The sequence below is a fragment of the Pocillopora damicornis genome, chromosome 1, assembly GCF_964200805.1.
Source record: "Pocillopora damicornis chromosome 1, jaPocDami1.2, whole genome shotgun sequence".
Taxonomy (NCBI): Eukaryota; Metazoa; Cnidaria; class Anthozoa; order Scleractinia; family Pocilloporidae; genus Pocillopora; species Pocillopora damicornis.
The window spans coordinates 24,840,262-24,854,943 of record NC_142670.1 but is presented as its reverse complement, the minus strand read 5'-3'; the positions used below and the strand labels follow the sequence as shown (position 1 = coordinate 24,854,943).

The window sequence follows — 14,682 nt, the reverse complement described above, 5'->3', positions numbered from 1 at the left end:
GCGTTTGTCATTTTCACCGTTATCAGATTGCTCACCGGGGCTCTGACTCTCTGTCTCAGTTGAGTTACTAGTCACTTCATCATGTTCCCCCTCTGTCAGTTTTGTCGGGTCAACAGCTGGTCGTAGAGCGTCCTCATCAAAATGTGGCGAGTTGTCAGTTCGGAAAAATTTTACACATCTTACCCGCTCAATTTTGTTTGATTCCGGGAAATACACTAGGTAAGATGGACTTTCCTTGTCATAGCCTACAAAGATACCTTTCTTGCTACGCGCTTCTAGCTTCTTTGCATTTTGAACATAAGCATAGCAAGTGGAGCCAAAAACTTGCATGTGGCTAATATCCGGTCTGTTGCCTACAAGCGCTTCGTAGGGAGTTTTGCCTAATCTCGCGTTGAAACATCGATTTCTGATATGGGCGGAAGTCATTAGCGCGTATGTCCAAAATTGTTTTGGCAATTTTGATTCTAACAAAAGGCATCTGGCCATTTCAAAAAGACTGCGCCATGCCCGTTCCGCCGATCCATTTTGATGCGGTGAGTAGGGGCAGGATGTCTCGTGTTTTATGGTGTTTTCGCGCAATAATGATCGGAACGCTTTGTTCGAAAATTCGCCTCCGTTGTCGCTCCTAATGCGCTTTATCTTGCCATACGGGGCTGTGTCAGCCAGGAATTTCTTTGTGGCCTCTACTGTGTCACTTTTCTGCTTAAGAAAATAAACCATAATGATTCCAGTATAGTCATCCACGAAACATAATGTATACTTGAAACCATCTCTGGCCTCCGGACTGATTGGACCAGCCAGATCACAGTGGACAAAATTTAATGCTGCTTTAGCTCTTTCATCGGGTTTCCGGTTCCGAAATTGACACATTTTACCTTGCGTGCAAACCGCACACTCGCATATTTTGTCATCCTTGATCCTCATGCCGTCAACAACATTAGATAATTTTCGTAAATCCTGAAAATTACAATGGCCCATAATTTTATGCCACTCCATCAAAGAGCTTGCATTGTTGTGGGAGGATGAAATGCTATTCAAATAGTACAACCGTCCCTTTTGCTCGATCTCGAACTTTGTGCCATCCGGTGCTTTGAAATATTTTTCTTTCCTGTTAAGATTTATGCTCGCCCCTCTTTCTACCGCCGCGGAAACAGAAAAAATATTCTGAGTGTAGGACGGGATATACAGAGCGTTGTTAAGGATAACATCATGCAAATTACCGTTAATGTCATATAACTTAACCTTAGCGTCTCCCCTCCCCAAAACTACGTTAGCCTTACTTCCATCGGCGAGCTCAACAACATGATCCTTTGCTTTAAAGTCTAAGTCAAACTTTAAAAACTTAGATTCCTCAGTTACTATATGACTAGTAGCTCCCGAATCGAAAAGTAAACTATGTTGCTGTTTCTTACCTAGACCACTTTGGTCTTTAACGGTGAAAGTAAAATAATGTTCAACGGAGTCCATGTTCTTTGATATTTCCCTCTTTCTTTGGGGTTCCGCGGCTGTTTTCGCTGCATCGGTCTTCCGTACTCGGCACTCTTTAGTGTTGTGGGACTTGGTCCGGCATTGTTGGCACCATTTATCCACTACTTTATGGGAGTAACAGTTTACAGTTTTGTGCCCCTTTTTGCCACATTTATAACAGTTGCCTTGGAACTTCGCTGGGAGCGCCTTGGACGCGTTAGCCAGCATAACACCGTCGTTTTCACTACGGCAACATCGCTCGTTTTCCTCATGGCTTCGAAGGGCTGTCTTAAACTCAGCAAAGGTCATTTGCTTTTCTCTCTGCATAACTACAGTAGCAAAAGCCCTGTAGCTGCTAGGAAGACCTTTTAGTGCCATAGCTACCAGTAAGCTATCGCTGATCACCTCCCCCGCTGCCTTCAGAGCAGTTGCCACGGTCTCCGCCCTAATAATGTAGTCCGTGGTGGTCTCTCCGTCATTCATACGAAGCGAAGTCAGCTCTGTGTAGAGGGCAATGATTCTGGGCTTTCCTTTCCCTTGGTAGTGCTCTCGCAACACGCGCAAAGCTTTCCTCCCATCGTTGTTGGCTTCCCTTATGACGAGGGACAAGCTTCTGTCGTCCAAACACTGAACAAGTTCGGCGAAGGCATGCGCTTTCTTTTCAGCACTGGGGGCTGTCGTTTCGCTTTCTGGGGGAACGACCACATTGTACAGCTTCTGAAGGCGCATGTATCCCAAAAACTTTACCTCCCATAGCTCGTATTTACTGTCATCCCCGTCAAACAGGAGTGTTCTCCTGGGCCCATAACCTGTTAGATTCCAAGAGTTCGATGTCGCCATAGTAGTTACACAAAATGGCACATCAACCAATGCTAGGAGTAATAACTGATTTATTTCTCACAGTGAATCACATCATATACAGGTTTTCAGATAGGCGTAATTAGAACGGAACGATAATCATTTCAGGCATTCACCACAAAGGAAATCAAGTGTTAAGTAACTTAAGTGTGGGTGCTCGGAATATCCGGGCATGTATTCTAACATAGGGGGCTTAATTTCGTGTTGCTTAAGCTGTTGATCGAGCTTAGGGCTAACGAACACTGGTTGGACAGTCACGCTTAACTTCGAGCTTAGACTGTTCAGTTGTTGTTTAACATGATTAGCTGACGATTGGTCCTTGAAGGGTAACACTAATCTCACAATCTCCGATGGTACGTCTGGTGATGGACAGGGCTCTGCAGATGAAATCCTTCTCTCAACAAACCGCTTGATTGTAGTTTCAACCAGTGGCTTTGGGTATTTCAAGTTATGAAAAACCCTTCTAAGGCGGTCACATTCCTCGGAGAAGAAAGACCAGTTAGAAGATAATCGATAAGCGCGATCCACCATGGTGTTAACTAGGCTGCGCTTGTACTTAATGTCAACATGACTCTGGAAATGCAGAAGGAGACCCGTGTTGGTTCTTTTGATGTAGACCTTGCTCTCAATCTTTGGTGCACGGTTAAGCAGTTCAGTTCCTAGAAAGGGAAGGGATCCTTCCCGTTCGACTTCCATGGTAAACTGGAGGGAGGGATGGGTAGAGTTAAGGGTGTCTAGAAACTGGCCAGCGGTCACCCTATCAGGCATTACGGTCAGGGTGTCATCGACGTACCTCCGGTAATAGCGCGGAAGTTGACCGTGTTGTTCGAGGTTTTCCTCAATCGAGCACATGAAGACGTTAGCCAGCAACGGTCCAAGGGGAGAACCCATAGCGACTCCATCTGTCTGCTCATATAAAGCACCGTCAAACTGGAAAAGCTGGTTTTTCGTAGCTGCTCGGAGGAGGTCGATTAGGTCCGCTTTAGAGATGTTCAAGCTGTGCGTCTCGTTGAACCAATCCTGGGCAAAGGCTTTTTCAGCTAAGATCTGTATTGTTTCCTCCAAGGGTACATTTGTAAACAATGAGGTGACGTCATAGGAAACTAAAATTTCGCCGTTCTTGATCTCGAAGCCTCGTACTTCATCAGCAAAGCGGAATGTGTCTGTCACTATATATTGGTTGCACGACAGGGGTTTCAATTTGCGTCAAATAAACGATACCAGCAAATTCCGATTCGTCGACTCGGAGAGACCGAGAACCAGAGGACGACCTCCTAAGTATTACCACCCTCTCCTTCAGAAAGAAAGGGAGTTGGAAACTCTCGTTCGAAAGATTCGAAACCCCTGTCGTGCAACCAATATATAGTGACAGACACATTCCGCTTTGCTGATGAAGTACGAGGCTTCGAGATCAAGAACGGCGAAATTTTAGTTTCCTATGACGTCACCTCATTGTTTACAAATGTACCCTTGGAGGAAACAATACAGATCTTAGCTGAAAAAGCCTTTGCCCAGGATTGGTTCAACGAGACGCACAGCTTGAACATCTCTAAAGCGGACCTAATCGACCTCCTCCGAGCAGCTACGAAAAACCAGCTTTTCCAGTTTGACGGTGCTTTATATGAGCAGACAGATGGAGTCGCTATGGGTTCTCCCCTTGGACCGTTGCTGGCTAACGTCTTCATGTGCTCGATTGAGGAAAACCTCGAACAACACGGTCAACTTCCGCGCTATTACCGGAGGTACGTCGATGACACCCTGACCGTAATGCCTGATAGGGTGACCGCTGGCCAGTTTCTAGACACCCTTAACTCTACCCATCCCTCCCTCCAGTTTACCATGGAAGTCGAACGGGAAGGATCCCTTCCCTTTCTAGGAACTGAACTGCTTAACCGTGCACCAAAGATTGAGAGCAAGGTCTACATCAAAAGAACCAACACGGGTCTCCTTCTGCATTTCCAGAGTCATGTTGACATTAAGTACAAGCGCAGCCTAGTTAACACCATGGTGGATCGCGCTTATCGATTATCTTCTAACTGGTCTTTCTTCTCCGAGGAATGTGACCGCCTTAGAAGGGTTTTTCATAACTTGAAATACCCAAAGCCACTGGTTGAAACTACAATCAAGCGGTTTGTTGAGAGAAGGATTTCATCTGCAGAGCCCTGTCCATCACCAGACGTACCATCGGAGATTGTGAGATTAGTGTTACCCTTCAAGGACCAATCGTCAGCTAATCATGTTAAACAACAACTGAACAGTCTAAGCTCGAAGTTAAGCGTGACTGTCCAACCAGTGTTCGTTAGCCCTAAGCTCGATCAACAGCTTAAGCAACACGAAATTAAGCCCCCTATTGTTAACCAACAATGTATCGTTTATGAATTTAAATGTAACCTGTGTGATGCAGGGTATGTGGGCTATACTCGTGGTCACTTACACGATCGCGTAGAAGGGCACACAAGGAAATCATCTTCTATCTACAAACACTACCACCTCCAGCACAATAGTGAAATGCCTGAACGCTTGATCGAGCAATTCAACGTCATCGCGAAATGTAACGGCAAATTTGATTGCCTTGTTAATGAAATGTTGTATATTCGCATGCGTAAGCCAACACTGAACGTGCAAACGGATTCCATCCGCGCCAAGGTGTTTGTTTAAGCCGTTCATTCTAATTTATGCTATTCTTGTACCTTTCCTTATTTGCATGTTTTTAAACTAGTCTCTTGATAATGGAGTCACGATGACCCCGAAACGTCGAGTAATAAATCTTTCCTGGTTTTTTCTATGCCTTTGCTTTAGCAAATCCCTGCTGATCAAAAATTTGATAATGTTAGAAAATAAAATCTTTGTCATTGTTTTTCTGTTCAAAGTGTCTTCTTCGTTTCCTCCAGACCACAGGCCTTCAACAGATTAAAATCTGGGAATGTACCTCATGTGGCGCTAAAAAATAACAAGATGTTACAGTTTTCTATGGTTCTACAGGCAAATATAAATTTTTTTTTTGACCAATCAGAGTGCGCTTTATGTCTTAGTTATGTTATAAAAACTGATAAGTCACGTTGTTTCTCCTTTTCGCTTCCTTTGTCTTGCAGTGATTTCAATAGCGGTATGTGAAGCATCATGTTTTTATAATGCTTCAAATAATTTGACAGTTATTATTGAAGCTACTTCGGGTTTTCGATGGCTTAGGATTAATATTTGAAGAGTCTACGATACGAAATTCACAATAGTTATTATGAAAGATCTTCCATTTGATCATCGTGTCGCAACCCGTTTATCTTTTACAGATAAGTTTCGAGTGAAATTTCAACAGGACATCCTAAAAAACACATTGTAAGCCTATAAGTATTTAACTGATCACGTGATCGGTAGATGCTTTAAACAGCAACTTGGGCCTATTCTCGCGCTGCACCCGTTATCGTTCTCTTCCCTAAGGCGGAGCACGTTTAGTGGCCAGAATCAAAAAGGGTGAATTTTGCATTATTGAAATTGATACGGAAACTGGCTATAAAAAGGTGACTCCTGTCCTTTCAACAATATCCACTAGCCATCGAAAAGGACATCAGAAACGAATAACGTCGCGAACTTCTTTTCAACTACATGAATGAACCTGCTTTGTTTATATGTAGTCGAAATAGGCCCATTTTTCTAAAATTGATATTATATTCAAAATGGGAAGAGTTTAAGATTCTATCAAGCTTATAAATTTGTGCAAAGATCGAGGTTTCAGATGAAACATTTTTTCAATTTACCGTATAGTTCCTTATTTTATTTTTTATATTTCTTTATGCCACAAAATTTTACTAATGTTTAAGATCTTGGGCGAAAGCTTTAAATATAACCGTATTTAGCACGCGCACTTAAATATTTTTAAGCGCGCGCGACACATCAAAACACGTCACAAAGGACAAAAGGCTAGAGTTTGGAAATTCTTCATAGAGACTGACAGTTGTGTACTGACAAGCTTGCCGTGAGCACAGAGAAGGTTTACAGACACAACTGATCACAATCGAGGTTGAGCTTGTTGACTCACTGACTCTGATCGAGTATGCCTAAGAGAACTTCACGCCTCCCAAAGAAGGCGAGGTCACGTCAAAACAGAAACATGAATGAAAATCCGATTCGGAAATCGGACCAAAACTCTAGAAAGCGCAAAGCGGGAACTGATTCGCTTCCCGAGGGTAAAAGAAAACAGCCAGAGAGGGAGATCGAGGTAAGTTAAAACAATTAAGAGTGGTTCTTAACCAGGCAGGACTTTCTAATCGAAATGAACTGACATGATTAACAATTAGAAAATATATTATTAGCGAGGTGAAACAAACTAGATACATTTAATTTCATGAAGTCACGCGTCGTATCGTAACTTGTGAAGTTGATTTCATCCTTGAATTTTGTTTCCAGCAATCTTTAAATTTTTAGCGATGATGATAATTGAAAATCAATTTTTGGTTTTGAATTTGTTTTTTATAGAATTTTATCAAGACGCAACGATTCTTCTGCAGTCCTGAACTACCGAGGTAAAATGAAAAAATTTCATGTATCCTTTCGTGTTCTCTAAAGCATTGATGTCTGTCTCCCTGCTGTTTTCAGAAACTGGTTTCGCGCTCTAGTATAGAAGTTTAAATAAAATTTGATAAAAATTTAGTGAAGTGAACCTTTTTTCCCGAGTTACGTAGCATGTTTTCTCTATTGGAAAACGATTCTCCTAGAAACGGAAAAACAGCGTACTTTCCTCAGAGAGCAAATGGAGAAACTTTCAAAATCATGAAGCTGCTCCGCATTATTTGCATAGTTTTATGAGAATAATATTTCTTTATCTTCTCAGGGAAAACTCCAATTGTGTAGGCATCATTCCTCAGACCAGTTCCTTGCAAGAGAGTAATGACTGCGGGGTTTCTTCAGAAAACTTACCTAAGAAAGCGAATTCATCTGAAGAAAAACATGAGAATGTTAATCGGACTGCAATTAAGTCGGAACGACCCTCTAGAAAGCGGAAAGCAGAATGTGATCCCCTTGCGGCAAGAAAACGAACCGAAAACGAGAGCAGGGTAAGTAAATGTTTAAGTGATTGAGTGTTCAAACTTTCGTTTGCATAAGCTTATCAAAATTTCCAATTGGTGAAATAAACATTGTACTGTTTATCGTACTCGCGTATAAAGAGCAAAATACAATATAGTGATCCAATACTGACTTCTGACTAGGAGAAAGTTGCTGTATAATTAGAAAGCAGGAGGTGAATATCAAGCATCAGTTTCACACCAACTGAGAAAGTGTATTTGCCCTTCCATATATTCTTACAGGCTTCTCTCGAGAAACAAGATGGCCATTGTAGCAGTTACAAATTATCAAGGTAAGTAACAAAAAAACTTTGAAAATTGCATCTAATGAAAGGAAAACTAACACTGTTGTTTTGTTTTTTTAACTTAACAGAAAAAGGTCGAGTTGTGCGGAAGCCAGGCGTCAGGGTAACTCACCACAAGAAAATAATATCAGTGAAGAATTGCCCGATTATGAGGCTTATGAGGTAAAGAAAAACCAAGATAAAAGATTAATGATTAAGCTTAAACCTAGTACCCTGATCCACCTCCAAATTTAATCTGACAGTAGAACAAGATACTTTTTTAATATCTGGTTTATACTTGTGCGCCTAAAGCTACGATAAAAATGCTTGTACTCTTGTAATTGAGTCAGTTTTTTAGATGCTTTAAGTGCAAATGTTTTCAAACTTGACCCGCTCAACTCATCAAAAAGCAGTAGTTTTGTGGTCTTTCACCCAGCACTTCTCCCCTGAACGAGGATAAACGAAGAATTAGGAATTACAACAATAGTGCATGACCTCAGGAGAGAGGATTGGGAAGAGCCTGGTCGAGATTAATCTCATTTGCAGAGTCCTCGTTCGTTTGTTGGAAAACACTTTTCCGCGGGAGTAGACCGGCGACAAAGGCTTTAGAAACGAGTATTTCAGTTAATTCCTCCCTTAAAAAATATCGTCTATGATCTCTGAAGGAAATAGACTTCATAAATCTACTTAATAATTATTTTACCTTCTTTAATCCGCTACATTTTAACAACACGAGACTTCTTTGTCGCCAGAGTTTTCCAGTACTCGAAGCTTTCTATCTGACATTATGGTTACGTGTTTATGTTCTCAGGACCCTGATGAGCCCGAGTGGTTAAAAGATTGTCATTCTCCATTATGGTCTCCAAGTTATGAGCCAAACTACGGCAGTTATGTGGAGGAAGTTAAAAATACTGAACCTCCTGACTACATCAAGGAACTGGCCTCTTCTGATGGTATGTTCATTCCATTTTTCCCATTACAGGAATTAAATCCTTCCTTTTCCTGAATTGATTTTTTTCCTATGGGAGGTGGAAGCAGTCACGGGCAATTTCCTCCATATTTTATAACTACCTCATCGGTCAAGAAAAAATTGACGATTTTCCACAATATGACAGCTCTGTTAATCTCAAATGTTAGTAAGGCGCTAGTGACGGACCTCTCCTCCTTACCCTACCCTTACTGGAAAATAATGTTTACGCCCACGCCAGCTATTTCTTATGTCTAAGCCGCTGAGTTCGTGCTCAATAATTTGTGAAAATGGTATTTATGAAGGTTATTCAGTATCAATATTTCCTCATAGTTATTTTAATAATTGTTGGAAAATACTTCTTGCGATATTCAATTAATCGATTGCTCATTTCGTTTTTTGCTCTAATTCCAGCTGATCTTGCGAAATACCAGATAGGAAAACTCCTTGGATCTGGTTCATTTGGTCAAGTTGTTGCTGCGACTCGCAAGTCGGATGATAAACCAGTATGTCTTATTGTCTGAGTATTGAATTTAAAACTAGGAATAAAGTTATCTTTCAGCGTGAAATGAGAAAAAAATGAGTTTCAACAAGATTTCTTATCTCAGGGCAAATGATCGAACTCAAAGTTTGGCTTGGTTTAGTTCCCTGTGTTCCTAGGCGAGAAAGTTTAGTTTTACCGGAGTCTCGTCTCGCTAACTTAAAAGCGATATTTGAAACTAACAATCTAACATAACTGCGCTGTTTTAGTAAGGAAGGAATGAGAAGGGAGGAGGAGTGTGAGCTCAGGGAGGTTGAGGTCGAGATTACATCGCGCATGTGTGAGGTTAGTAGCTTATAATATACAAAAACAGAACAAAATATAACCTCAACGTAAATCGTTCTCCCTAGGTGGCGCTTAAGTTTGTAAAGAGAAGTTCAGTGCAAGAGTTTAAAGAGGTTGGTGAAAGTTTAGTCTTATGTAAGTGAGTTTATGTTAGTATCTTCATTTACGCCACTAAACAACGTGGATCACAGAAATAACAATGACAATAACAATCTTATTGTGTAGTGTCTGGGGATAACTTCAGCGACTGACTGTCATGTCTAAGAGATAATTTTGAAACAGAGAAATGAACTGATTTAAGACTTAAAACATCTTTGCATTCTGTGCATGTTACAAGCAGGTTGGGATTGACTGGAAATGTTTGAGCACTTTAAATATTGGATTGCAATGATTTAGTTAGCGTACTCTTTCGCCGGAAATTTTGCTTTCATAGAGCTGCTCATTTCTTGCGAGAATTTCTCTTCCCCTACTAACGAGTTGCATTGATAAGAATAAGCATTTAATTTATCTTGATCGGGAATCAATAATTGGTCTCGGCTTCGGACCGTCACGGAAACCACCGCATTCTCTGAGAGATGCGATTAGAAAGTTGATTGGTCTTCGGTGGTGCTGTATCAAAATATATCACAGCTGCTTAGTCCAAACAATCAGCAAATTCTTGTTGTCGTTTACTTTGTCAGTGAAACTTGATCCAAGTAAGTTTAAATTGTATTAACTCTCTTATCCTTTCTCCCCTCCCTTGTTACAGCTGAAAGGAAGACAAATCCCGGCTGAGGCTTATCTGATGAGTTGTGTGCGTCACCCGAACGTCATCCAAATCTACCAGCTCATCTTCACAGAAGAACATTACTGTTTTGTTATGGAACGACCAGAATCCTGCAAAGACTTTTTTTACGTCATACAGGACCGTAACTCCGCAGGAAACCCACTGTCAGAAAAAGAAGTGAGACGGTACTTCACTCAGATCTTGGAAGCTAACATCACATACGAAGAAAAAGGTGTTATACACCGCGATATCAAGCCTGATAATATTTTGCTGGATTTGAAAAATGATGAGGTGAAGTTGATTGACTTTGGGTTGGCATCTGAGATACAAGAAGACCCTTTTGATAGCTTTAGAGGTAAGAACTATTCCATCAGAGAAATCAGTTTTAAGTTGTCTCAACTCACTATAACAAAGATAAATGACGCATTCATACATCTAAGATCTCAGAAAGAAGGCCATCTCAGTAAAAGATCTTGTAGAAAAATGACCCTTAATTTTTTCGAAGCAAGCTTCCTTATTTTTGCTTGTCTTATCTTTGCTGATATTCATCATCTTAATTTTGCCTCCTATAACATTACATCTTGTTCCAGTTAAGTCGTACTTTGCATCACGTCACGTGACGGCAAGTTAGTGAGAGGAAATGGAAGCTAGGAATACGGTGCAGCCAGGAGTACGGGTAGTGGCCAGTACCTCCACAAATTTATTTAATTTCCTCTTCCTATTCCTCTGGTAACTCTGAATTTCAAAAACCGTCTGTTAAACAGGCTAAATCTAAGCAAATATTCAATGAAATTTGTTTTGTCGTTGTTCTTAAGTAAACTTACTATCAATAATTTTCTTCTAGGTACGAAACACTACATGCCCCCTGAATTCATGAAGACAGGTAAATATGACGGTTGCGAGGCAACTGTGTGGGCGATGGGAATCCTTTTGGTCGATATGTTGTCACCAGTTATTTCAGCATTTGAAAAACCACAACATTGTCTAAGTATAGAGCCCAGAATACCTCGACACTTTTCATCAGGTGTGTAACAGTTTAGTTTAGTGAACATTTGTAAACACTGTCTTCATCTGCGTTCAGTATCATAACCAGCAAAAAATCTTGGTTAATTTTAGTATAACAGTCGGAAAGTTTCGCCCTCGATTATCGGTCACGGTGTAAATGAAACTGTTGTTGGGTCATTATTGATTATCACCACTCAAGTTCTCTGAGGATAATTTCAGGAGCTACTTCGCCTTGACATAAATGAGCTGGCTCCAGTTAATCAATCAACTAAGGGGAGAATCTTTAGGATCCGAATCATTTCCCTTCAGTTCAGAGAGATCACGGCCCTAAAGGTCGTTAAAGATGATGCAGGGACTTCGAGGGGATTTTCGGAGAAAATTTGGTTCAAAAGCAATAATCATCTATCTTTTCCTTTTTCAAACAGAGGTGAAGAACGTTGTTTATATGTTGTTGAATCCCGAAGCAGATCAGCGACCAACTCTTAAACAAGTTCTCCAGCATCCATGGTTCTCAATGGAAGTTTAAACTCCTCTCTGTATTATGAACCTTGCTTGCTAATTGCGAGATATCTTAACATTTTGTTTTTTTAGTATGACCGATTACTTGTAGTCGGTAAAATTGCCTTGTTAAACTGTCTGTCGTTACTGAGAGTCTGTAACAGTGGCCTTGAAATGTCGTGTAGTAAGATTAGACAAGAAAAAAGTAGATTGTCCGACAGGGTTGAATAATGTCAAACCAGTTAAAACGGTTTAGTGGAACTAAATGCACAAACTACCTGAACTTTTCATAGGCTGAAAAATGCACAAACTTGATAAATTAAATCCACTGTAAAATTATCTGAAAGGGATCACATAATGTACAGCAAAATGGTTAGTCTGAAAAAGGAACAGAGATGGGTCCCAATGATTCATAGTAAAATAGAGTCCCTCGAGGAGACCTAATAATTTTTAGTGAAATGTATAGCCTATACATGGGTCCTAATGATCCTTAGCAAGATAGAGTCCCTAAAAGGGACCTTATAATTTTTAGTGAAATGTATAGCCTATACATGGGTCCTAATGATCCTTAGCATGATAGAGTCCCTTAAAAAGAACCTTATGATTTTTAGTGAAATGTATAGTCTATACATGGGTCCTGATGATCCTTAGCATGATAGAGTCCCTGAAAGGGACTTAAAAATTTTCGTGAAATAGACCATGTACACGGGTCCTTAAAGTAAAGTACAGCGAAATGGAGAGCATGTTTATGGATCCTCCAAGGGGTCCTAATGATTTGAAGCGAAATGTAGAGTCCTCAACAGGGCTCCTACGATGTACAATAAAGTGGACAATCTCCTTCATGGCCCTTGCAGACCTTGTAGCGTGATGCTCCAATAAACAAGGCCTCAGTCCGAGAGGAAATCTTCCATGTGCATTAAGATTTTTCTTAAACACTTTGCTGTAATTTAATTCAAGTGTAAATAAAATGTCGCTTTTGGAAAAGAGTGTACAATACGTTAAAACTTTGTTTCCAAATTAAAACGAAGAGCCAAGGGTCCACTTCGATAAAACACCAAGGCTTGGTCAACTCATTCTTTATGTCTCCTAAAAAAAAAAAAAAGCAAGACCTTTTAACAGTCTAGACCACGGGCAGTCCCTCCTTTTTGGCGAAGTCCGACGCGCAAGTAAAACATATCAGAGAAAAAAGTCTTAAGCCAACTCAAATGCAAAGGGGTGGCAGGCTTGGAAATGAATTTACTAATCAGATAGAGTGTTGTTATGCGTACAGTACAGTTATGTTGTATAGCTATAGATCTGCCACAAAAGGCCCTCTTATTTCACCTAAAACTATTTACTTGTTCCCGTTATTTTTCAATGAGTTCGTGAATACTTTTGGCCAAGAAGTTATGAAAATTATTTTTGTGAAGTAGCTATTTCAGTCTAAGCATCTTAACTTGTATCTTTTTCTGGTACTTAGCCTGTTTTAAGTTAAGAGCCATCATGATAAAGAATATCAGCTAGGAAAACAGAAAGGGAACCCGTTTTATCTAATCTGCATACCAATCGATCGATCAATATTATGACCCATTTTTCATTCCAGAAGACTTATATCACTCCAATCAGAAGGGTGCTGAATCGAATCCTTGTATGATACTTGTCGTTTGATTAAAAAAGTTAACTCTTACATGCAAAAGAGCTAGTGCGGAAGTAACGAAAACGCTATACACTTTTTTCATAACTAATCTTTTCTGAGGCACACATCGTTGTCTATATTTCAGAAAAAAAATCGTCAACACCCATTCTCAGGGCTGAATAAACAAAACAAACCTTTAGGCATGGGGAGAGTTTTTTTCTGTTCGAGGTTCTGCATCTACCAGATATAGTTTGCGAATAGTTCTTTTCTCAGTAGCCGATCTGAAGAAAACCTTCCACTCAGAAAATTTAATTCAGAGACACTGAGCCCCTAGAAGACGATATCAGTTCAACAGTTATCCGCAGTCCTCATTTTGCATCTCCGATATTTGTAAACCATACCTAAAGTGCGCGCGCCTATCGACACCGGGTGAGATTAGTCAGCGCTACGTAACGCACTTGGATTTTGTGACAAAAAAATAAATATCAGCCTATTCGAGGCATAGAACCATTAAGCCAGCAGTAAACCAGCAAAGAAAAGACAAGCTGGAGGCATCGCTTTTCCTGGTATCTTAGCGTAATTGTTCATTATCGAATTGCTTACAACAGACCATGAAGGAAATAGTGAAAATGTCGAGCTATACTTTGTAAAACTACGGTGAGAGTGTAATGAAACGTTATGAGGATGTCTTACCTTGTAGAAGATCGCGGGTGTCCATCAAAAACTGGTAGTTTCCCTCGCTTCCTTGGTCTTACAGTAATTCCAATACCAGTATGTGGAGTAACACGTTTTTATAATGTTTCAAATAATATGACAGTTATTATTAGAGCTACTTCGGGTTTCAATGGCTTAGGATTAATATTTGAAGAGCGAACGATCTGAAATTCATAATAGTTATCATGAAAGATCTTCTATTTGGTCATCGCATTGAAACCCGTTTACCTTCTATAGATAAATTCCAAGTGAAATTTCAACGGGACATCCTAAAAAACACATTGTAAGCCTATAACTATTTAACTGACCACGTAATCCGATAGATGTGTTGAACAACCTATACGACAAGAACACGTTACATATGTCAATATTTGGGGAACGAAGGGGGATCGGACAGCGATTCAGAAACGTCGATAACAAACATACAAGTAATCAGATGACATTTTGAACAAATGAAATAACAAATATTAAGATGAAAGAACACCTCAGAATTAAAGTTTTTTAGATTGTTAAAGAGGTATTTCTGGTTTTGAAACTTAATTGGAAAATTAAACGAGACTTACCTGTAAGTTGAAGTTTGATTGAGAGTCTATCACATGACATCAGAAGGCGAGAGATCACATGA

At 40.2% G+C, this 14,682-nt stretch overlaps 5 protein-coding genes and 1 long non-coding RNA gene across 11 annotated transcripts in view; 3 read left to right on the top strand and 3 right to left on the bottom strand.

Moving 5' to 3' along the window:
• The window catches only part of LOC149052910 (uncharacterized), a 143,085-nt gene that overhangs the window by 44,875 nt on the left and 83,528 nt on the right, over positions 1-14,682 (bottom strand). The window lies entirely within an intron of this gene.
• Positions 1-14,682, bottom strand: part of LOC149052918 (uncharacterized) — a 17,469-nt gene extending 2,787 nt beyond the window's left edge. The window contains exons 1-3 of one of the 5 annotated variants that reach the window (XR_016187032.1): positions 14,621-14,682; positions 14,037-14,093; positions 10,255-10,387 (exon numbers count right to left, since the gene is read on the bottom strand). This is a non-coding gene — a long non-coding RNA (uncharacterized LOC149052918). The other 4 variants (XR_016187029.1, XR_016187031.1, XR_016187030.1 and 1 more) reach the window with 4 other exon arrangements.
• LOC149052921 (uncharacterized) lies at positions 2,292-3,489 on the bottom strand. The gene has a single exon (XM_089207871.1). The coding sequence runs from the start codon at positions 3,214-3,216 to the stop codon at positions 2,425-2,427; it is 792 nt and encodes a 263-aa protein (XP_089063997.1). The 5' UTR covers positions 3,217-3,489; the 3' UTR covers positions 2,292-2,424.
• Positions 3,680-5,142, top strand: LOC149052920 (uncharacterized). Its single transcript, XM_089207864.1, has one exon. It carries the CDS (start codon positions 3,970-3,972, stop codon positions 4,981-4,983), a length of 1,014 nt encoding a protein of 337 aa, XP_089063990.1. The 5' UTR covers positions 3,680-3,969; the 3' UTR covers positions 4,984-5,142.
• On the top strand, positions 5,259-8,690 carry LOC149052919 (uncharacterized). 2 transcript variants are annotated; one of them, XM_089207893.1, is made up of 5 exons: positions 5,259-6,842; positions 7,151-7,373; positions 7,626-7,675; positions 7,756-7,849; positions 8,478-8,648. In XM_089207893.1, the coding sequence occupies exons 2-5, from the start codon at positions 7,207-7,209 to the stop codon at positions 8,500-8,502; spliced, it is 336 nt and encodes a 111-aa protein (XP_089064019.1). In that variant the 5' UTR covers positions 5,259-6,842; positions 7,151-7,206; the 3' UTR covers positions 8,503-8,648. The 2 variants fall into 2 exon arrangements, with proteins under 2 accessions (XP_089064019.1, XP_089064016.1); XM_089207890.1 differs by having other exon boundaries at positions 5,259-7,373; positions 8,478-8,690.
• On the top strand, positions 10,229-11,774 carry LOC113681439 (serine/threonine-protein kinase pim-2). Its single transcript, XM_089207881.1, has 3 exons — positions 10,229-10,580; positions 11,070-11,249; positions 11,656-11,774. The coding sequence occupies exons 1-3, from the start codon at positions 10,244-10,246 to the stop codon at positions 11,754-11,756; spliced, it is 618 nt and encodes a 205-aa protein (XP_089064007.1). The 5' UTR covers positions 10,229-10,243; the 3' UTR covers positions 11,757-11,774.

Bases quoted from the DNA above. Each gene is read 5' to 3' on its own strand.
- LOC149052920 (XM_089207864.1), top strand. From the start codon at position 3,970: ATGGGTTCTCCCCTTGGACCGTTGCTGGCTAACGTCTTCATGTGCTCG.
- LOC113681439 (XM_089207881.1), top strand. From the start codon at position 10,244: ATGAGTTGTGTGCGTCACCCGAACGTCATCCAAATCTACCAGCTCATC. The intron at 10,581-11,069 runs GTAAGAACTATT...ATTTTCTTCTAG, and splicing joins CCCTTTTGATAGCTTTAGAG to GTACGAAACACTACATGCCC. The intron at 11,250-11,655 runs GTGTGTAACAGT...TTTTTCAAACAG, and splicing joins ACCTCGACACTTTTCATCAG to AGGTGAAGAACGTTGTTTAT.
- LOC149052921 (XM_089207871.1), bottom strand. From the start codon at position 3,216: ATGGGTTCTCCCCTTGGACCGTTGCTGGCTAACGTCTTCATGTGCTCG.
- LOC149052919 (XM_089207890.1), top strand. From the start codon at position 7,122: ATGAGAATAATATTTCTTTATCTTCTCAGGGAAAACTCCAATTGTGTA. The intron at 7,374-7,625 runs GTAAGTAAATGT...ATATTCTTACAG, and splicing joins GAACCGAAAACGAGAGCAGG to GCTTCTCTCGAGAAACAAGA. The intron at 7,676-7,755 runs GTAAGTAACAAA...TTAACTTAACAG, and splicing joins AGCAGTTACAAATTATCAAG to AAAAAGGTCGAGTTGTGCGG.